This window comes from Carassius gibelio, chromosome A7 (genome assembly GCF_023724105.1).
Source record: "Carassius gibelio isolate Cgi1373 ecotype wild population from Czech Republic chromosome A7, carGib1.2-hapl.c, whole genome shotgun sequence".
Taxonomy (NCBI): Eukaryota; Metazoa; Chordata; class Actinopteri; order Cypriniformes; family Cyprinidae; genus Carassius; species Carassius gibelio.
In genome coordinates this window covers 6893855-6917388 of record NC_068377.1, presented here as the reverse complement: position 1 = coordinate 6917388, position 23534 = coordinate 6893855, and the positions used below count along the sequence as shown (strand labels likewise).

At 35.3% G+C, this 23534-nt stretch overlaps 2 protein-coding genes across 5 annotated transcripts in view; both read right to left on the bottom strand.

Annotated features, from left to right (window-relative positions):
- Positions 1 to 9431, bottom strand: part of LOC128016527 (DENN domain-containing protein 5A) — a 46934-nt gene extending 37503 nt beyond the window's left edge. For 2 of the 3 annotated variants that reach the window (XM_052601091.1, XM_052601092.1), the window contains exon 1: positions 9157 to 9430. In XM_052601091.1, coding sequence (XP_052457051.1) covers positions 9157 to 9256 — 100 coding nt within the window. In that variant the 5' untranslated portion in view covers positions 9257 to 9430. Of the gene's footprint in view, positions 1 to 9156 lie in introns of all 3 variants that reach the window. The other variant, XM_052601093.1, reaches the window with a different exon arrangement.
- A 2904-nt stretch (positions 9432 to 12335) lies between these two features.
- LOC128016526 (transmembrane protein 41B-like) lies at positions 12336 to 23516 on the bottom strand. Of its 2 annotated transcripts, XM_052601090.1 has the most exons (8): positions 23450 to 23516; positions 23244 to 23343; positions 20606 to 20723; positions 20383 to 20511; positions 20088 to 20181; positions 19861 to 19965; positions 19635 to 19773; positions 12336 to 14944 (listed from the first exon to the last, which is right to left on the bottom strand). In XM_052601090.1, exons 2-8 carry the CDS (start codon positions 23335 to 23337, stop codon positions 14775 to 14777), a joined length of 849 nt encoding a protein of 282 aa, XP_052457050.1. In that variant the 5' UTR covers positions 23338 to 23343; positions 23450 to 23516; the 3' UTR covers positions 12336 to 14774. The 2 variants fall into 2 exon arrangements, with proteins under 2 accessions (XP_052457050.1, XP_052457049.1); XM_052601089.1 differs by lacking the exon at positions 23450 to 23516 and having other exon boundaries at positions 23244 to 23443.
- Between the last annotated feature and the right edge of the window lie 18 nt (positions 23517 to 23534).

The window sequence follows — 23534 nt, the reverse complement described above, 5'->3', positions numbered from 1 at the left end:
TGGAAACACCCACAATGCATGTTTTGGCTATTACAAGCTATATCTGTTCCCATTTTTCTATCAGCCACACAGTAATTATACTAAGCCTATCAATATTTAATGTTAAAGTCTGCATTAAATGGAAGTCTTATTTCATTGTGACATATATCAAAGTAAAAATGTTTCTTGAATGAAATTAAATGTAGGATGGGACTTGATCATTGGATAGATGCACTTACTGACTGCTGCGATTTTCTGCAATGCATGGTGACTGTCTACATTTATGAATATGGTGATATTCATGGAGGCTTTAACTATTGGTTTCTTTTAACAAAAGAAAATACCTCAATTTTATATAAATGTAGGGAAAGGCTGGAGTGTTAAAAGGATTCCTTTTAGTATCCAAACTGTTTCCATGCTTCTAGGCTAAGAGCAAGAGATAAACCTTATCTTATAAAGTACTTCTGTATGGTGGCTGAAAGCTTTGCGTCTGCTGACCAGAGAACAGCCAGAGGCCACGGGCCTGATGGGAATGCATGAGCTCTGCGGAGGAGGAGAGCTCGTTAGTGATGCCCACTTTAGACAGGAAAGAACAAAATTAACCCTATAAAGTCTTCTGTATCACATTTGCAGACAAAGTCCTCTAAATTACCAAAAAAAAAAAAAAAAAAAAACCTTCCTGAAAAACCTTTTGCCTTTTGTCATCTGATTGATAGTTCATCCTTTTTTTAGCAAAACTAAAAAGCCTTTTAGTAAAACTCTGGAACACGTCTTCTTGATGTGAAATTACTAATGAGTTTTATAAAATAAGTTTATTTTGTTAGTAATATTTCAAGATTAATCTTTACTGGACTGAAGTAACATAAGCTAAATTTTCTTGATTATCCACACATAATTTTTAGAAAATCATGTTAAAATATGAGTATCTTCAGGCTTTCGAGAAATGTTTATTTGTTCATCTCACAATTATCATATCATTGTACTGTATTGCATTATAAGAAAAACATAAAAATAAATGAAGAGCTTTGATCATAAAACTAAGCATTAAAACATAATCTTCCAAAGACATATTATTGGCATATTTAAGCTAAAAACTCATATTTATATGCATTTAATGTAAGTAGTCTGTTATAATGTTATAAAGATCACATCGATTTACCAGTGCTGCCCACAGAAAGACTTTACCTGGTCACCCGAGTATATCTGCTAACACCGTTTTGCGTTTTCTTTATTATTATCCTCCTATACTTTCTTATCTGAGATGATGAAACCATCCGCAATTGATTTAGAGACCATCTTGACTAAGCTTTCGAACTCTGTTTGAGTTTTAGGCCATAATAATATCATTAACCGCACCAAATTCACAAAAAAAAAAAAAAAGTATGAGCTCCATGTTCTCATATAATACTACATGAGCCATAAAAACCTGATATCAAATATGCAAATTTAAGAATTTTGTGTAAAGGATCAATAAACTGTTCCCAGAAAAAGTACATATTTCATATGTGAGGCTTTTGAGAGTTAGTTCTTCTAAATCTGCAGTGACAGGCCCCTGAAGTTCCAGCAGTTCCTGATAGCATGATTTCAAAGGCATACAGCTTTGACTACTAATTGACGCAGCTGCAGGAAAATACTGAAAAGAACCCCAAAACCTGGGAATTTAAGAATGAGAAATGACAGATTGATTATGCATTTGATATTTTGTGAAGTGAGGCTTTGCTTAGTGAGTAACTGCTAATTGATGTGATGACACAATGTTGATCCTTGCAGCGTTGATGCTGTCAGATGAATGTGAAGCCCAGACACAGACAGATCGTGGGTAGCCTACATCTATGTGTGAGCAAAGAAAAGGGCACAAAGAGAGCAAATTAATTTCAGAGGAGTAACAGATGGCAGATGACGTTTTCCTGTGAAAATTATCCCCCGCATATCTTAAAAAGTTCACCAAGTCCAAACCAAACCCAAGCGGCCACTTGTCCATTTCCCTTGATGCTTCATTGCTTTCTGCTCTCTGTGCTCCAAATCTACTCATTTGTTACCATTATGTAATTTCAGGGTAATATGCAATTTGTTGCAAATGTTTTTATTAAACTATTCTCCTATTTTACTCATTAACTTCACTGAAATATTGGCTTATTTTTTATTTCAACAAATGGAAACAAACAATTACTTAATATTGAATCATCTTATATTAGAAAATATAGAACAATTACAGTGTCACTTTGGTTGCATTTACACTGCAGGTCTTGATGTCCAATTCTGATTTGTTGATAATACCCAATTCTTTTTTACGATCAGCTTACATCTTCTGTTAAAAGTGATCCATAGCATTTACACGATACACTTGGTAAAACAATCCAAGTTAGACATACTGACCAAAAAACAGAGTTGCCAGGTCTGTGAAACAGCACAAGTGCTAATCAAAACTCGCCAAATTGCGTCTTTTCCATGTTTTTTCAGGAGTTGCTATAGTTGTAGCAATAGCGAAAAATACACTGTATGTGTCAAAATCATAGAATTTTCTTTTATGCCAAAAGTCATTAAGTTATTAAGTAAAGATCATGCTCCATGAAGATATTTTGTAAATTTCCTAAATATATCAAAACTTAATTTGTGATTAGGAATATGCATTGCTAAGAACTTAATTTGGACAACTTTAAAGGCGATTTTCTCAATAATTATTATTTATTTTGCACCCTCAGATTTCAGATTTTCAAATAGTTGTATCTCTGTCAAATATTGTCCGATCCTATCAAACCATACATCAACGGAAAGCTTTTCAGCTTTTCAATTTCGAAAAATGTACCCTTAAGAGTGGTGTTGTGGTCCAGGGTCAACATATTTTATGTATATTGTGAAAAAAAAAAAAGAAAAAGAAAAAAAGTCATATCATGATAAAACACACTGTAAAAAATAAGTGTAATTTTAACTGTAAAATTTTGTAAAAACGCTACGGAAAAAAACTGATAATGGGTTAACAGTAAGTTCCCGTACTATATACAGGGAAAAACTGTAAAAGATCTAACAAAGCATTTAATGTAAATTTACAGTAAAATTCTGTTAATTATACAGCTTTTAGAAGTAAAAAAAGAACAAATCAATGTATAATTTACAGTCTAAAACTGTAAACTGATATTCCCAGAATTCCCTGCGTGACACTCCACGTTTGAAAGTATTTTGTTTAAATAATCATGTTTTTAAATAGTTCTTGTTATCAGTTATGTACATTTGAGCTTTATGTTACATCTTCTGTTGCTTAATGAAAGTTTTTTGCATTATTTAAGTATCACGTGTGTTACCATGATGGTGTTTTGTGTTTCCATAAATGTGCACCTTCTATATGTTAATATATACTTCTGCTTGTGGTGAAGCTACTTGTGATGAGCTTTGATACTTCATGTGGCTTTCTCTTATACAGTACCATCTTTATTATTATGGTGGTTGTCAGTATTTTCAAGGTACAAAACAGATTTAATTTTGTGTGTTGTTGAATTTACTGGTTTATATTCACATTTTCTTGTTTGTAAATTACAGCTTTATATTGTAAAATTAACAGTTTTTGACGTAAATGTGTTTACAGTTTTCTGTATTTTTACAAAATTATTCTGGCAACCACAGCTGCCAAAAAGTTTTTGTAAAAACAACAAGAAATTTTTTACAGTGCATTTTGACCAAGACATTCAACCTCAAATGTACCATTTGGACCAGATTACATCGAACAGCATGCTATAATTGTTTTTCTTTTCAGGCAACTTCTGTTTTTGGGATTCACAACTGTTTAAAGGTATAGTTCTCCCAAATATGTCAATCGTGTCATCATTTACTAACCCTTAACATTGTTTCAAAACTGTAAGACTTTACTTTTATTTTAAATCAGAAAATTTATTCTTCAATCAGGAAGTTGACTTTACATGCATGTTTTGTTATTGTGCTCCCAACGCAGCAGAAAGCTTAAAAATATCCAATAATGGCAGTCTTAAAAACGTCTTTATCATGCATGGTAGATTAATGACTAATCAGAGTCCAAGGAGCTCAAAGGAGAACTCTTTCATAGTGATGTCATTGAGAAAGCGCTCAAGAAACGGGGTGCATGGGAACCCCTGGGGGACAGTGTTTAACTCGGTGTGTGTGCGAGTGTGTGTCCAGCCCAGCTGCCTGTCCTCAGTGTACTGAGGGCCTGACGGTGCACCCAGGCTGTGAGCCAGCCAATCAGAACGCTCTGCTAGCAGGGCCTCTCATGCATATGCTAATGAAGCCCTCACCCTGTGCCCTGTCATTGGGGATAAAAGAGGGTTTTGTCACCAACTTTGCAGCATTCTGGAACTACTGCTGTTTTATGCATAAACAACAGGACAGAGGATGAGAAACCTAATTAAAAAATAATAATGAGTTTCACAGGTAATTTAAGGTTATGTGGGGAAGATAAGTCAACAGTTAGTTAGTCCGCAGCCCCATTAACAGCATTAATTTGATCAGTCACATTACAAAAAGTTTTTTTTTATTTTTTACAAGGTTTATGCACAGCCTGACTCTGAGAATGTGCAAATATTAAATGCCTTCTTCACACATACGGTTTTGGCACTCTAAGAATGTGTTATGAGTTTTGTTGCCCCCTTGGTTTCCTGTTGGTTAAAATTAAAGCACGTTTTTAATAACTTCCTTGTTTGAGTAGTTGCTAAAGGGATTTCTTTGACATTTCAAAGTGATGAAAGTGTCTATAAGAAACTTTGTTATGTTTTTGTGGTGGCTTGACATCTATATACAAGATGGAGTTTTTATTACAAATAGCAATACTATGAATTAAACCAACATATGCTCATTGGGGGAAACATACAATGAATTTACAGCTGAAATTAACACTATAGTTTTTGTAAAACAACAACTTTTATTCAACTTTTACACAAAAAACCAGGGGCAGACTATAGATTAATAAACCCTTATTTTTACCCAGTTTCTTGCACATTTTGATTACCTCCAATCACTTTTACCATTGTACGTTTGTAAACTAATACATTTTCACATTTGCATCACATAACCAGCTCTATATGTATGGCTCTTCTAATGTAGTAGTACGAATCCAGTGAAACGAGAGTCATAATAAAAACCCAACAACTAGTAGAAGCAAGCTGTATGGTTGATTCAGCAAACATGTGTTAACTATCGGTTAGGCCACAAAGAAAAACACCAGCGTTTACTGCTGAGTAACTCTGGGAGTTCCAAGGGAAGGAAGAACCACAAGTGAACCTCATTTAACCAGAATCATTTAAAGTTTCAGTTCCAAAAAACTGGCCCACAAACCCCCGTGAAAAAAGAAAAGCACTTAACTGTATTGAATCTGCACTTCTCACTTCTGTCATCATTTATTCAGTCTCAAGTGGTTCCAAAACGGTCTAAATTTCTATCTGCTTAACATGTAAGAAGATTTGAGTAAATGATGACAGAACTTTTCCCTTCAAGTGAGTCAAAAAAGCACTCTTTAAGTTCAACTAATTGCATTTAATATAAATGTAAACTGTAATAAAAAATTTTTTTAATTGCAATTAAGTTTCCAAAAACATTAAAAAGAATATACTTAAGTGCTATCTTAAAGTAAAGTACATTTGTTCTGTACTTGCTTTATTTTTAATAAGAATGCTAAATTATATAATTGAATAAGGGAACAAACTAAGAAAAACCAGTATGTTAGCAATGTCGATGTTTAAAATAATCCGTCCATGGTAACATGCTAGAGGTACAGGAAGCGGGAGGACCGTAAAATCAAGAGTTTCTTAAGGCCCTAGAAAGCACTTCTTTCAGGACAGGATCAGTGTCCTTTAAAACAGTCCCAGTAGGAAATTATATGAAATTAACAGTTATTTTACACATTTGTATCCAAATAAATACAGTTCAGTGTTTCCTCCACTGCTTTTCCGAATCTCAAGCACAATGCAAGGGTAAATAATTTAACCGATCTGTGAGCTTGCTGTGAGAATTGAACATGATGAGAGAAAAATTGTGCCACAAAAAATAAAAGGATAACATAAATTTCTATTAAGTTGTCTTCAGGGTGCACAAAAATGTATTAGTGAGTCACAAACATATAACTCATATTACATACATATTATAAGCCAGCTTCTTCATCAAATGACTCATTACCTCACATATTATCAGTTTCAATAAGTCTTAAATTAGTCTTATGAATCCTTTATTGAATTATTTATCTGACTCACTTACTAAACTGTAAAGTTGTCATTACTTTCAGTGATGTTCGCTCAAAATTAGGCAAATTTTATATACTTAGGCATCACTGCTGACTGGTTGTTCATACGATAACTAATTAAAGGTACATATTATAGTAAGGTTTGTTACCCACCTGGGACAAATATTTATTCTGTTTTGTCTTCATTTTACCTTAAAATTAAGGAGGGCAACATATCAGGCTATCACTGGAAAACCGACGTGCTCTTTCTTAAACATGCTCGAGTGCAATTGTGACCCACTTTCAATGGTCTAAAGGATGTTTTTCATTACTGCTAAATCAAGCACAACTGTCTGACCCAACAGCGAAATGCAAGGAATGACAATGGCTCTTATTTTCTCTCTCTTTGCCAAGAGATATGAGATATATGCTAACATCGGCAATGGGAAGAAGAGCGTATCTGAAAGCATCATGGGACGCTCACATGGCTATGCTGAAGAACTTTTCTAAAGTGTCTATATCAAAATCCATTCACTAAAACTCTGTTCTATGGCTAAAATAAAAATTCAACAATACAGTGCATTAAAGAGATAGTTCACCTAAAGACATTCCATTCTGTCATAATTTACATGCCCTCATGTCCTTCTAAAACTGTGTTAACTTCTTTCATCAGTGCAACATAAAAGAAGATATTTTAAGAAATGGCTCTGTTTTGTTTTTTTGTTGGTCCATACAATGGAAGTCAATGGTCTTATCATATTATATTGTATATTATATCGATTAAAAATGTACGTTATTGTGTGTGTGTGTGTGTGTGTGTGTGTGTGTGTATCTATCTATCTATCTTCTTTAAAGAATTACTATAAAGTGTAACTTTTATTTGTAAATAAGCAACATAGTAAAACATATTTTTCCATTTAATTCTTATAGCCATTCATATATTTATTATATTTGTGTTGCAAAAAAAATGTCAAGTCTAATTTTATTACCATTTGATAGCATCATTGTAAATGATCAAAGTTCAATAAAAAGATCATAACATTGCAAATGCATGACAAAGAAAAAACATGACTGACTCGTTTCCTCTAAAAACGACATGTTAGCACTTTCATTCCCCAGCTAAACTAGGCCAACACAGGCTCAAAGAATGTCACCCAATCACGTGCTTAAAACATGACACATTAAAACATTTTAAATGACATTTTAAAACAAGGAAATCTTTGAAATTGTACATCTCCTTTAAAAAAAAAAAATATTAAAATTGTATCGAGTCACTAAAATCCTGCTACAACGATGTGACTGGATGCTGCATTAGGAATTGATGGCTTTTTGTTCTCCACAGAGAATCTCATTGACCTCTCTTTGTCTTTAGGGTACGTGTGGGACACGCTCCAATGATCGGGCTCTTCCCAAGGGGGCATGTCCTGGTCACTTTCACTAACGCTATCTCTAAATGTTTCATTTATTGCTCATCAATATATTCCACACAACGTATTCTCAACAGACATTAGTGATTGCAAGCTACTCCAAAACTCAAAGTCGCCCAACACAAATAATCACACTCTCTAACAAAATACACAAGAGTAAGGAGGATGATTCAATGGCCTGAGGCCAGTGTGAGGACATTGACTTACTACTTGTTATCTTGCACATGGTGTACAAGTCAGAGAGAGCTTAATTGCCAAGCGTGCAATTCGTCTTGGTGTTTTAGGCACAATTCTAATTGGATTTCTGTTATGCACTTAACATTGTGAATACTGATTTAAATGTCAAAAATGATGCGCCAAAACTGTAATTAGTATATGTTATTATTAACTGCTAATTTAGCAGTTAATAATAATCCTGACCAACAGAAACTTCCCTTGTTGTGCTCTGCATCCATAAACAGAATTTCCTGGAGTTTAAATTCAACAAACAAAATCCATGGGCTGATTCACAATGTTTCACCTTTAACATACGATTTAAAACACCACGGGTGTTGCTCAGTTCACAGAGCAGCACAACTGACTCAGATGCAACAGAATCCTTGTGAAATGAAACAGCCTTTTCACACAAAAATCCATGAACATTTGAGAGGAAACGGAGGCTCTGATTACAGCAGTGGAAATGCACCGAAACTGAAGATGCAAACTTGAGGAAGCCTGAAACCACAGGAAATCTGCACTCTTGCCCAACAACTCTTCACGTGCTGGTTCAAAGAGCCTTTTACATGAGACGACATAGCAAACGATCCACAGTAAACACTAAAACATGCTACGGCCGGATTATGTTATGTCCAATTACAGTGAGTGAATGCTGGAGATGAAGGAGTAGATCAATAAGATGTTAGGTCGGAATAGTCTGAACAGATTATATAACAATAACACCTTGTTTTGGTTAATGCTGAAGATGAACAGTTTATGAAGTCAACACAAGATTATATTAAACCACTTGATTATATGAAGACTATTACAGAATATAGATTCATTATGACTTTCACTGCTACTGGTCCTTAGTCTTTTTGCCTTACATAAGTAAATAATGTCAGTCTCCCTGCTTTGAGTTACTGTATGTTTTATGGCTTGTATAGAGGATATAAATGGAGGAGCTATTATTAAATGACAGATGCTTTATCTTCTGCTGGGTTTACTTCATTTGAGTAAGCTTTTTCCCAATAAAAGTCAGTAGAATGTTGAAATATTTCCTTTAAGACAAATCAAAGGGTCTTGTAACTAACGTTATCTATTTTTGTTTGCACGTCCAGTGTGTGTGAATAGAATATAATAACATAAATCTCAGCACTCGTGTGTTGAATATTACGCACGTCCACCATGCTGAATATATTTTCGCGTATTTTCAGCTGTTTTGTTGGTGTTATCATCACAGTACTCAGTATTTATTGTAGCACAATGATTGATAAATCAAAGAACTAAGAAAAAGTATAAGCATAAATACAATAAAACCACATAAATCTGTCGAAATCTGAGTCCTAACCAGCCTCAATCTTGCTCGGGTCTTACCGGACAGCTCGTCTGGTTCTAAGCCGCTCTCGGTGTCCAGACCGCAGGTCACGAAATAATCCGCGAAGCGGCACGAGCTCGAGCTGAATCCGGTGCTCATTTTGAGTCGGCTCCGCTTGTGCTCTTCTGTGTGTGGGTCTAGAGCAGCGCATAGTACGAGCTCTCTGGATCACTCTGAGCAGCCATTGCGGATGCAGACCAAGTCAGGAGCCCCAAGCGCCAGTCGCGTTGTGGCCTCCGGTACAGCTGTTTTCCGTCCTCTGCGCGCGCTTGTGCGCACGCGCATCGCTCTGCTCGGGATGCCGCTATGCGTTAAAGCCCCGAAGCATCATCGCCGGAGACCCAAGGAACTCAGCCGCATCACACTTTTGGTGCGAATACATAATCGCCTCTTTAACAGCCATGAAAGCCAGGTAACATGATAACCAATAATTAGCTTTAAATGTAAAACTTTAAAAATGTGTCGTATAGCAGAATAGAAATATGTTGTTTGATGTTGTCCTCTGGTGGTGAATTTGGAAATCACATGCATGTAACTTTTTATTGTCTCCTGAATAAAGAGCATGATGGCATTGATCAGCCTTCAGTTCGATTTTGGCATAATGTGTAATAATGATATGGATAGGCTAGGCTATATTGTGAGTGATGGAGTGACATTTTTCCTTACTGGATAAAATTGGAGCAGTCAATTAACTTAGCCGAAGTTCTAAACATAAATGAATTAGGAATTATGTAAACAATAAAGATACTGTGTCCGATCGGGGAAAAAAAAATGTATACATTTCAACTTGTTTCTTGGCTGTCCTGGAAGAAAAGCGATCTTATGTACATTCATTCGTTCAATTTATTCATATTTTTCAAATCTCTAAAATTAATAACGTTTGGTAGGCTAATATGGTAATGACAGCAGTATTGAGTATTTCAGTTATGTATCACTTTTTCAATTATGTTTTAAATGCCAAAAAAAATTAAATGTGTTTTATAAGTTTTTTTTGCTCATGATACTATTATAAAATATTAAATCAGACATTAACATTTATAAGGTCTGTGTTGTAGACAAGATCCAGAGCCATAACAGCAAAATGCCAGGCAATTTTTTCTTAAAAAATATATGTCTCTTAACTTATATATATATATATACACACACAGGTGCTGGTTAGAATATCATCAAAAAGTTGATTTCACTAATTCTATTCAAAGAGTGAAACTTTAATATTCATTCATTACACACAGACTGATGTATTTCAATTGTTTAACTGACAACTAAGGAAAACCACAAATTCAGTATCTCAGAAAATTAGAATTTTGTGAAAATGTTCAATATTTAAGACACCTGGTGCCACACTCTAATCAGCTAATTAACTCCAAACACCTGCAAAGCCTATAAATGGTCTCTCAGTCTAGTTCCGTAGGCTACACAATCATAGGGAAGACTGCTGACTTGACAGTTGTCCAAAAGACAGCCATTGACACCTTGCACAAGGAGGGCAAGACACAAAAGGTCATTGCAAAAGAGGTTGGCTGTTCACAGAGCTCTGTGTCCAAGCACATTAATAGAGAGGGTCGAAGAGAAAGGAAAAGATGTGGTAGAAAAAAAGTGTACAAGCAACAGGGATAACCACACCCTGCAGATGATTGTGAAACAAAACCCATTCACAAATGTGGGGGAGATTCACAAAGAGTGGACTGCAGCTGGAGTCAGTGCTTCAAGAACCACTACACACAGACGTATGCAAGCCATGGGTTTCAGCTGTCGCATTCCTTGTGTCAAGCTCAAGCCACTCTTGAACAACAGACAGCATCAGAAGTGTCTAGCTTCAAAAAGGACTGGACTGCTGCTGAGTGGTCCACAGTTATGTTCTCTGATGAAAGTCAATTTAGCATTTCCTTTGGAAGTCAGGTTCCCAGAGTCTAGAGGAAGAGAGGAGAGGCACACAATCCACGTTGCTTGAGGTCCAGTGTAAAGTTTCCACAGTCAGTGTTGGTTTGCGGTGCCATGTCATCTGCTGGTGTTGGTCTACTGTGTTTTCTGAAGTCAAAGATCAACACAGCCGTATACCAGGAAGTTTTAGAGCACTTCATGCTTCCTGCTGCTGACCAACTTTATAGAGATGCAGATTTCATTTTCCAACAGGACTTGGCACCTTCACACAGTGCCAAAGCTACCAGTACCTGGTTTAAGGACCATGGTATCGCTGTTCTTAATTGGCCAGCAAACTCACCTGACTTTAACCCCATAGAAAATCTATTGGTTATTGTGAAGGGGAAGATGCGATATGCCAGACCCAACAATGCAGAAGAGCTGAAGGCCACTATCAGAGAAACCTGGGCTCTCATTACACCTGAGCAGTGCCACAGACTCCATGCCACGCCGCATTTCTGCAGTAATTCAGGCAAAAGGAGCCCCAACTAAGTATTAAGTGCTGTACATACTCATACTATTTATTTTTATACTTTTTAGTTGGCCAAGACTTCTAAAAATCCTTTCTTTGTATTGGTCTTAAGTTATATTCAAATTTTCTGAGAGACTGAATTTGGGATTTTTCTTAGTTGTCAGTTATAATCATCAAAATTAAAAGAAATAAACAATTGAAATATATCAGTCTGTGTGTAATGAATGAATAAAATATACAAGTTTAACTTTTTGAATGGAATTAGTGAAATAAATCAACTTTTTGATGATATTCTTATTATATGACCAGCACCTGTATGTAAATATGTGTGTGTGTGTGTGTGTGATTTAATTCAAAGTGTGAGTCATAGCCCTATAAAAATGTATAATTAAAATAATTACATTTTAAAATAACTTGTCAAAAGGTCTACACTACATGCAGTGATTTGTCTATTAACATTATTACGATAAACACGGGTTGTCCTTACAAAAAAAAAAATGCATTATGAGAGCTCTTTAAGGAAATTCATATATGATTTAAGTCAATTGTTAGCAGATCCTATGGTTTCTTTTTAGGTTACTTCATTTAAAACAGCCTTAATTTCAAGATGTTATTATAAAACACACACACAGACACCGCAATTAAGTTAAAATGATGAAAAGGCAAATTCAGAAGAGGTAAATGTTACTCATGTATTTAATTATGTCATCATAAATATATTATGTTTCAAGAAGACGGACAGATATGAATGAATAGATTTTAAAAAATAAAGGACACAACAATACATTGTCAATTAAATCTTACGTAATACTGGAATCAGTAGCCTTAATTTATTGAGGAGTTCTGTAAAAAAAAAAAAAAAAAAAAAATTGCTGGAGAAAAATCAGGATGAGTACAACTTGGTAAATTATAAATGGGTCCGAGAGCGTACATCAACACACTACTCATCATCATAACAAATACAGCTTGCTGAGGCTTGAAACTGTTGCAGAACAACTGAATAACTCAGTCACATCCGCTCCCTCGGCTTAGTGCCATGTAACGTCAAGAGCTGCTGGGAACATTTAGACATTTACAGATGACAAAAACTAAATGTTAGGTTTGACATTCAGACAGAAACTGCAAAAAATAAATTAATGCAACATGAGAGAACAATTGAAAAGAGGTAACAGGGTAATGAAATCTGGAATAAGAACCGTCCCTCATCACACCATACCAAGTAAGAGAAATTACAGTGCAGGTGGTCTATTTATCCCATTGCACAAATTGTTGATTTCATTTTCAGTCAAGGAACTAATATATTGAGGGTTTAATGACTATTATATTCAGAAAAAAAGGAAAACAATATTATAGTCATTTTTTTAAGACTGATTTGATTTACTGAAAGGCAAATTTAACTGCAGAGAGTTTAACAGCATAAAGTTGTGTCAATTAAATGAAAAGTTCACCCACACATGAAAATGCCTCACCCTCAGTACATCCAAGGTTTAGCATTAAATTACTTGCTCACCAATGGATCCTTCTGCAGTGAATGGGTGCCGTCAGAATGAGAGTCCGAACACCTGATAAAAACATCACAATAATCCACAAGTAAACCGCACGAGTCCAGTCCATCAATTAACGTCTTGTGAAGCGAAAAGCTGTGTTTGTAAGAAACAAATTCAGCATTAAATTTAAACATTCGCTTCTGGCCAAAATACCAGTCCATAATTCACAGTAATGCTTCCTCCATTTACAAAGTCCATCCCCTGTTGTCCTCTCACATTAAAATCCTTCAACATACAACTGTTTTGGACTGTTTTCACTTGGTAACAGTGCTTGATCGGAGCATATTTCTCTCTCAATTCAGACAAGACAGGCTTTTCACAGAAAAAAAAAGCAATATTATGGACAGAGGGAGTAAAATAACATTTTAGCCGGAAGCAACGGTTTGAAATTAAAAATATCTTAATGGTGGATTTGTTTCTTATAAACATGCAGCTTTTCACTCCACAAGACATTAATTGATGGACTGGAGTCGTATGGATCACTTTCAGATTATTGTTGTGTTTTTATCAGCTGTTTGGACTCTCATTCTGACGGCACCCATTCATTCACTGCAGAGGATCAGTTGGTGAGCAAGTAATGTAATGTTAAATTTCTCCAAATCTGCTCAGATAAAGAAACAGACTCATCTACTCATCTCTGATGGCCTGAGGGTGAATGAATTTTCAGCAAATTTACATTTTCGTGTGAATTATTCCATTAAATAGACATGCGCTTGATTAAACCGACTGTAACAGTTACAAATCTCCTATATTTCCAGAATTTAATACTTCCCTCTGTCACGTGGCTTAAATGAAAAACAAACAAAACCCAATATTATATTACTTAAATTATAAAATGTTTGATAAAAAAAAAATAATAATAATAATAATAATTCAGCATTTTGACTACTTCAAAAACCTGCGTCCAAATATAAAAAATTAAAAATAGTTTTAAATGCTAAAATAGGTGTTAATGGTTCAGTATGCGTGACATCAGGATATTCGTGCCATTTCTTTTACTTCAATTAACTTAACTAGTTATATTAAGGCAGAAACTATCAATATGTTTTATCTACAGTTTTGATCTGTAATACTAATGTGGCATCATCCATATTTATCAGTTTTGGGGGAAAATAAAGTCTATAACAACAGCTAAGCACTATCGTCTACAGTTAGCAGCAGTACACGGGGAACTGTCAAGAGATCGTCCATTCAGATCCCTACCGCAGTCTCAGCTGGCATGAGAAATAAGAAAAAGAAGTAGTAAACCCACAAAGCTCGCCCGCAAAAGGTTTCTGATGCATGTAATACCTCATTCTCAAACACATTTGAACCTTAAATCAACAGTAAAAAAAGGTTGAAATTGGCACTTTTAGCTCCATTTTAGCTCGGCAACTTCAGAGGGAGTGAAAATATGCCTCTTCCAGTGTATCTCACATAAATCATTGTGAAAAATATTGAGAAACTGAAAATCCACTGAAGACATCAATATCGAAAATATTGCTTAAATGGAAAATGTTTCATTCCATGGAAGTACTGTCGAATCAGTGGAAGGCCAGTCCTGACAGCCACTGGCTGTCCGTTATATGATGAAATGAGGGTTTGTTGTACATGCATAAAAGAGGAGAAGAAAGCAAGGAGAAGTTTAGAGGACCAGTATCATTCCTGAGTTGAATCAAGCAGGGGGTGATGATGATCTCTACTCAAGTTTCTGCTGGATTTTCTTCTGAAAGCAGACGGGAAGGATGGAGACCACAGCTAAAAGCCCCAACACGAGAAGAGAGTTCCAGGACACGGCCTCGCCAGCTGTGGTCAGTTTGTACAAAGTCGTCCCTGCGTTAATCGCCACGAAGGATGGAGGAGCCACTCCTATAGAAGAGATCAGATAACAGCTATTGGATGATTTACTTATACAAGCATGCAATGTTGCAGTTATTTCATCAGTTAAGTCATGTTACCAAAAAGGCAATTAAAGCTGCCTTAAAACTGTGCATGTATGTAAGTATTTGTTATATGTATAGAAGTCACATTTAAGAACATGTCTCTGAAATGCAGCGGTTTGCAAAACTGTCCTGGAGCCTCCTCTAACACACTCAATTCAACTCGTCAGCTCATTAGTAAAGACTGAGGTGGGTCAGAAGCAGAACAGGTAAAGAGATGAGTGTCAAATCGGTGTCATGAGCACCAGCAGCAGCTCTTAAAGTAATAGTAGCCAAAAAAAACAAAACAAATAATATAGCTGCTGTGATGCCTGTTAATCAAACTGCAAAAAAAAAAAAAAAGAGCTTTTATAGCTTTCTAGGATTCATCTATTTTTAATCAAAAATTTGGTGTTTGAGACTTTTATTCAATTTCAGCATATTTCTTACTTGCTGAAGGGCACATGTAGCTGAAAATATTACGATGTGATTACACAAATACTGAAAATATATTGTCTTTATGTTGTTTGTACATTCATTTGAAGACTGAACGTGAAATTATTGCTAGTATTTTTAAAAACTTTAATGTCAGGTGGGATTAATCACGATTAATTTCTGAAAAAATTTGCAATTACATTTTTTTTTTCGATTGACAGCATAAATATATATATATATATATATATATATATATATATATATATATATATACCTTTGTATGTAATAAGATATACATGGGCTGCCAAATGGTGGACTTGTGAGATGCGTGCATCCTGACCACAAAGCCTTTTGACATAATGAAATAAATACTGTAGATGCCAGACGCTATTTTATAACAAAATTTAATTTATATCAAGTACATCAAGGTCAGCTTTTTTTAAAGGGTTAGTTCACCCCCCCAAAAAAATTATGTCATTAATAACTCATGTCGTTCCAAACTAGGGGTGTCCATGGTTAACCGGTTAACCGATTAACCGTTAAAAATTGTGTAACCGAGTGAAACATTTTGCTCGGTTAAGTGACGTCAATGGCGTGCATTGAATTTAGTTGTAATACATTTTTGCACCACCAGAGACCGCCAGAGCGCTCCCAGACATTTGTAATGTCCACAAGAAGAAGTCATTTTTCTAATATGAAGCGGGCTAATACGAGTGACGGGGCAAAATGCAAGTATTGCAAAACAGTGCTTAGATATACTTCAAGTACAACCTCGTTGTTGTAATCTCAACAGCCAACACCCGGGCATCATTAGGCCGGTCAGGACACACTGGATGCGTGGCGTGTCTATTTTTAATTCGGTTCCCATGTTAACAGGTTAGAGCTTGCCGACTGCCTGCGTGAGACGCGCGGCTCGACGCGTGCATGCTAGAAATAGAACCGACGCCTTGTTGGAAGCGTTTCCAGGCAAAGTATAATAGGAAAATATGTTTATATGTCATTTTGTACAAAAATACATATTAATTCATGACATTTTGATATTTGAAAGTCTATAGGTTGACATAAATTCAGATATAAATGTAATTTAAATAAATAAATAAATAATTATCGATTTTCAAATATTGTACGTGTCAAACATAGTCATAGTCATAGCCTTAGCGAGGCGGCCGCGGAGTCTGCTTGTTACCTTTTGCCTTATACATTTTAGGCTTATTCTCAAATTCAGATTGTGTTAATGGGCGGCATTATTAGGCAGTTTTAATAGGACAATTTGAACGGAGAGATAAAATTTTGGCCAATGTCCGGAAATTACTATGGTTATGGTTACTATGGCACACTATGGTTAACCGAGTATTAACCGCTAAGGGCCTCGGTTAACGGTTAATGAAAAACTTGACAACGTGCAGCCCTATTCCAAACCCCTGAGACCTCAGTTCATCTTCGGAACACAGTTTAAGATATTTTAGATTTAGTCCGAGAGCTCTCAGTGCCTCCATTGAAGCTGTGTGTATGGTATACTGTCCATGTCCAGAAAGGTAAGAAAAACATCATCAAAGTAGTCCATGTGACATCATAGGTTCGTGAACGAATCACTCAATGTAACTGGATCTTTTTGAACCAGTTCACAAAATTGAACTGAATCATTTGAAACGGTTCACGTCTCTAATACGCATTAATCCACAAATGACTTAAGCTGTTAACTTTTTTAATGTGGCTGACACTCCCTCTGAGTTCAAACAAACCAATATCCCGGAGTAATTCATTTACTAAAACAATACACTGACTGAACTGCTGTGAAGAGAGAACTGAAGATGAACACAGAGATATTGGTTTGTTATCAGATATCACAAACTACTTTGTTTTAAACTCTCTCTCACAAAAGACCCGGAAGAGAAGAAAACGCTGAATAAAGTTGTAGTTTTTGCTTTTTTTGGACCAAAATGTATTTTCAATGCTTCAAAATATTCTAACTGGCCCTCTGATGTCACATGGACTACTCTGATGATGTTTTTCTTACCTTTCTGGACATGGACAGTATACCGTACACACAGCTTCAATGGAGGGACTGAGAGCTCTCGGACTAAATCTAAAATATCTTAAACTGTGTTCCAAAGATATAAATAGAGGTCTTACTGGGTTTGGAACAACATGAGGGCAAGTTGCTAATGACATAATTTTGCTATTTGGGTGAACTATGCCTTTAACTATTGCTATGGTCAGACATGAGGTTGTGCGTGCAGTGAAGAGAGCAGAAAGCAGAGCACAGAGAAGTAAAAGAGAAATAAAAAAAGACAATGGCATTCTAAAAAATTAGGAAAGTTCGCGAGTCTTAAATTTAGTTGTATCAAACTGAAGTCCATAAAAAGGCTTAAAAAGGTACAATAAATTCTTTATAATTTCAGGAGGTCTTAAATTTGGGGACGGAAAGACAAGAATTACGATATGGCTGAATGTGACAATTAAACTTGAAAAGGCTGTGATTTAATTAAATAAACATGAGTGCTGCACGTTTCAAAGTCCAGTGCTGTGCTGCTTTGTTTACAGCCGTTACCAGGGAAACATATTTCTATGGATCTTAAAATATGAAAAAACTATTTGAATTTGAAGTGTGTAAATTTGAATTATTGACAAGTTTAATTTAACAAAACTGAATATTATGTGGCATTTAACCGTTTTGAATTAGATTTTTTTTTTTTTTACTTGAATATTGAACATTTGAAATTTAACAAAATTTTATTTATTTTTCATGGTAGGTTTTTATTCATTTAGTCATTTAGAACATTTACAAATGAGGACAATGGAAGCAATCAAAATCAACAAGAGAGCAAAGATATGTAGAAGTCAGAAGTGCGGGTGTGTACAAAAAAGTGCTGGTGCAATAAATACTAAAATATAGAAGTGCTGGTACTGCATACCGGTCCATACAGGCCCACTTCAACCACTGTTGTTCCCTCAACATAAGCTGTGGCCACAAGAAATGGATGTTGTATCCTCAACATAACAACTCAGGCCACAACTTAACATCACATGGCCAAGACTTAAGGATATTGTTACCACAACAAAATTATCTTGTGGCCACGACCTATTACCATATTCCCAAGTTAATATGTAGTGGCCATGACAAACTAAGGTAAACAAATATGTCCTCTCCCTGTCACCTTAGTAACTGGCCAAATGAATCGTTCCACTATTCGACGATCTACTCTTCCCTGTGTATGACCTCTGACCTACTTTCTATGCATTTTGAATTTCTGCGTTTTGAATTTTAGAATACTGAATTTGATGTTCTGAATTTCTTCATCTTAAAAACTTGAAGCTGTGTTTTTAAACAGCTATATATGCATATATGCAGTCTAAGAATTCAGAACAAAAAATCCATACATACATGTCTATGACATTTGTTTTTATTGTGTTAAATTTCAAATGTTCAGTATTCAAGTAAAAAAAAAAAAAAAAAAAATATATATATATATATATATATATATATATATATATATATATATATATATATATATATATATATACATACACACACACACAAGTCAAAACTTTGTTAAATGCCACATAATACTCAGTTTAGTTAAATGCCACTTGTCAAAAATTCAATTTTACACAACTCAAATAGTTTCGTCCTATTTTAAGCTCCACATATTTCTGCCATTCCAAAAGCACCTCCTGCTGGCAGAGAATGAGATTTCAATAAACCCATCTGCTGTTTCTGGTCAGACCAATGTGAAAATCAACTGAAGTTTGTACGCTACAAATACGTAGCAGAGTTGTAAATGTGAACTGGTGGAACGACAAGAAGTATATGTATCAGAATAGTTTTAACAATACAGAAACATATATTTATGTCTTTTACCAGATATAATAATCGATTGCTGAAATATTTAGAAAAAAAAATGTTTATAGGCTGAAATGTGAACTATAAAACTTTTAGTTTTTTATGAAAACCTGAATCTGAACTACAAATCGTAATTTTTGCATTCATTTTAATTTAATTTGTGCAGGTCTTAAGAAGTTTAAAATTATACTGCAGATTCCCTGGTCTGGTAAAAACTATCAACTCATGTTTTTAGGTCAATATTTTTCTGGACCTCAGCTGGTGAGGAGTGTTCATTAATGGACCTCAAGCAATTTTAGATACTTCATAGTATTACAGTACATATGACTGCAGCGTTACCAACAAACTTCAATTATCTTACCAAGAAAGGTCCCCAGGAAGAAGACACCCAGAGGCACATTAATGACCGGCGAGGTGATGTTGATGAACCAGTTTGGAAGGAAAGGAGTTATTCTCAAAAAAATGATGTAATTAATGAGGTGCTCTCTGTGCTTGTCCACCTGCAGTGACATTAAACGACATTGGCTCAACATTATAACCAGTCAATTTACATACAAAAATGAAAGCTATTCATATGAAAATCTCACCTGTTGTGACCATTTCTGAGCTCTCTCTGTGAGGTACTTGTACACCATCGGCCTCCCGACTAAATAAGACAACATATAGCAAAAAGACGCTCCAAGGCCAGAACACTGTTAACCACAAAACACAACAACATATTTACAGAACAAAGACTCACTTTTTTTGTACTAGAAGAGAATGTTTGGCAGACAGACTGTTTTGAAATGAATTTGACTACAAACAAGGAACTTACCAGACAGACCAGGAACAGAGCTAATGGAAAAGGGTAGAGATAACCAGAGAGTATACTGAGAAATATGGAGCCTGGGATGGCAAACGTCTGAAGGCTGAGTAAGGCTTAGTTAAGGCTTTAACTCAGTAGTGAATAAACACGCAAGTCTGGCCAAATGTTTTACGTAGCTTATACAAAGATGAAAAATAGATACTTCAAGCAAACTGTCTGCTAACAGGGGTCTAATATGACCCATTTAAAAAAATAAAGTTCTGAAAAAGGTTAATTTCATAATTAATCATGGCACAAAGGATACAAGATGTATGTTGCAAAGTATGCTAAAAGCACTTGAGTATAATATGTGTCCTTGTATTTGGACAGCACTATGCCCAATGCCTTGGCATCATCCATGTCTTTAGGGATTTTGATTTTTTCTCTCTCGTCTCTGCATGGGAGAAAGAAAGACGTCAAACCTTTGTCGAGTCACCGTGAAACACTCTTTATGTTCAGTACACAAATCTAAGGGGTGGTAGACTTACTCGCTCAGTTCTGGGAAATTTCTGAACAGCAGATACATGACACAAGCCGAACAGGCAAAGATAGTGATGAGGAGGAGGATTGACATGCGTGCGGAGGCTCCTCCTGACGACTGGGGTCCTGAGGGAATAATTCAAAAACACTTCATGAATAACCTCTATCAACAATCATGCAACATACCGCATATATTTGCATCACTTGTTCACAATCCTCGGGGAGATCCAGGCCCATGAGACCTCTCGTGCATGGTGAGCAAGAGAACTACAAAGCCAAAAATCACATATGATAATGTGACATCATCTTAAAGGAGCAGTGTGTAAATTCTGTCCTATTAGCAACACAAAACTGATTTACAAAAACAGCTAGATGTTTAAACACAGGAAAATCTGAGGGGCTCTTTCACATGCAAACATGTTTACAGGCTTCATCATCAGTGTGATCTTAGGTTAAACATTAATACAATTAATTGAAAATAAATTATCATTAGGCTGAAGATGTTTTTTTTTTTTTGCATCATACAATCAAGGCATAAATCTAGAAGGTTTAATCTGGGGATGTTTCTGCTGTATTAAAAGACAATCGGTTCACTCAGAATTATTATGAAACAGAAAAATACAATGTTAATTTAGATCAATTCAGTCCGACTCCTAAATGAAAAAAATAATAAATCACACGCAGTGTTTTTAATTTGCCCTGTGACGTTCACATGATGTTGAAAGGTTTTGGCCAGTTTAATATCTACTGGGACAAATTATGAAAAATTCAAAACTAATTTTGTACCAACAGCGAAATTAATAAAGTATCCTACAAACATACAACTCTGCACTTAAGCATGTTTTGGAAAGATTTCAGCTGAACATATTCCCATGAATTTTGAGTGCTGGAAAAAGAAACATTTTTGCATTCGTTTTAACATTGTATTTACTCAAGATTATTTTGGAAGGATTAAGAAACACATTAACAGAAAACTGACATGTATGACAGAAATGTATGTATTTGGATGTGCTTTTTTGTTTTAAGAATGTTATTTTGAAATGTAAAGAACAACATAATATTATATATTTTAAGTAAATAAAATTCATAAGTAGTTTTTACATTTTAAAGCAATATTTGATTTACATTTTATATATTTTAAATGACTTCAAATTCTAAATATACCTTTTGTTACAAGCTCTGTCATTTATCAACTGTATTTTTTTTCCCACTGGCAGCTAATGTAATTAATAATGTGACTAAGCAGGCCCGAAGCCAGCTATGAGGTAAATTTTTAATTTTCGAAAATAAAAATTGTTCTCTGATTGACTAATTTGCTGCCAAACTCTTCATATTAATGTCTGCATGTATAATTCAGAATGTTTAGCGTCCGTGGTATAAAAATGATCATTGCGAGACACTTCCGAAGTGATCAAGTCTGTGAAAAGTTGTGTACGAGACGCAGCCTCCGTGTCGCCTGATCCAGCTATTATAAGCAGTTTTTGACTTATAATAAAATAAAAAGTAATAACAAAAAAGGCAACGGCTATTTACACTAAGGGCAAATAGCAGCATTTTTTATTGATATGCTACTTACACTAAGTGCAAGTAGCTATAGATTCTATTTATACTATGTTAATTACATTATAATTACATTTTAAAACTAAATTATAAAACAATGCAATGCAATATTAACTTATTGAGTGTAATTAAATGGATGCCACCTTATTGGGTCAATAAAGCCCTCCCTACACCTTCCCACCCAATACCTTATTTTCAACTTTTTGATTATTTACTTCATTTTCATTGAAAATAAATTATTTTCTGATGTGATTTGAAATTTGAAAAGGGAGAAAAAAAGTTCGCCAAAAGGCAGATTCGAACACGGGTTGATCACGTGAAAATACGTATATGACATACGTTTGACCTTGACATTTGGTGGGCAGAATGTATCGTTACATGAATAATAAACTACTGATAAAATTATCCACCCCATAAATATAGTATTAACAAACTTTGATGCAATAAATAGGGTATGATTTAAAAATGAGCATCCCTCCAAAAACATCTACATGTCTCTCTCTTTTCAAGTGTTAGTGTATACAATTATTTGTATTTATAGGGGTTATTATAGCACTATTCTATAATAATTGGGTTATTTTAGAAACCCCCTGGACCTCACTAATTTTCAAAGCCTGGCTACGGCCATGTGACTAAGTAATAGCTCTTGTTCATGTGGCATTGAACAAAAAGATCAGTTTAAAGGTTGAATGCTGAAAGCATGAGTAATGCGAATTAAACCAAGCAGATATCACTGCATTACACAATCCTTCACTCCATTTGACTAGCCAAATAAGTCAAAACATGTCATAAATCAAAACAAGTCACATTTAGATCCATTTCCGATGAAGCTTTGCTGTAGATTGTGTTGATTTCTATCATTGTAAGCCACACTTCAGAGTCTATTATTAACAGACAAAAGCTTTGATCGTTCAACTGAAGCGCTAATCAATATTACATTAACCTTAGTCCTGGATGTTCAAGCTCCAGCTGCCAGGTTGTCTGGTCTTCATAAACAACAATTTCTCAGTGAATATCTATTATTCCGCCTCCGGATAATCGTGGAAAGCTACAACTTTGTGAGACTGATATTATATATAAAATCACCTTTGAGGACCGGAGTTTGTTTGGAGGGCCTCGGCTCCGGTTCTACCAGCGGACTGCTCTCTGTCTCGCGGTTTCCGCTTCTCTTCTTGGCCATGATGATCTGTTTTGACAAAAGAAAATAATGAAGTTCGATCTCAGATGTCAACCGAGAACATATGTCAATGTAAAAGCTGAACGCAAGGCTTCAGCCGGCTTTCTCCTCCTACTTCTAGATATACCGGTGACCTGTGACTGTTTTCTTCTTCTTCGGTGCTGTTTCAGTTCTGATCAACGTAGTTGTTGTGGCGCTAC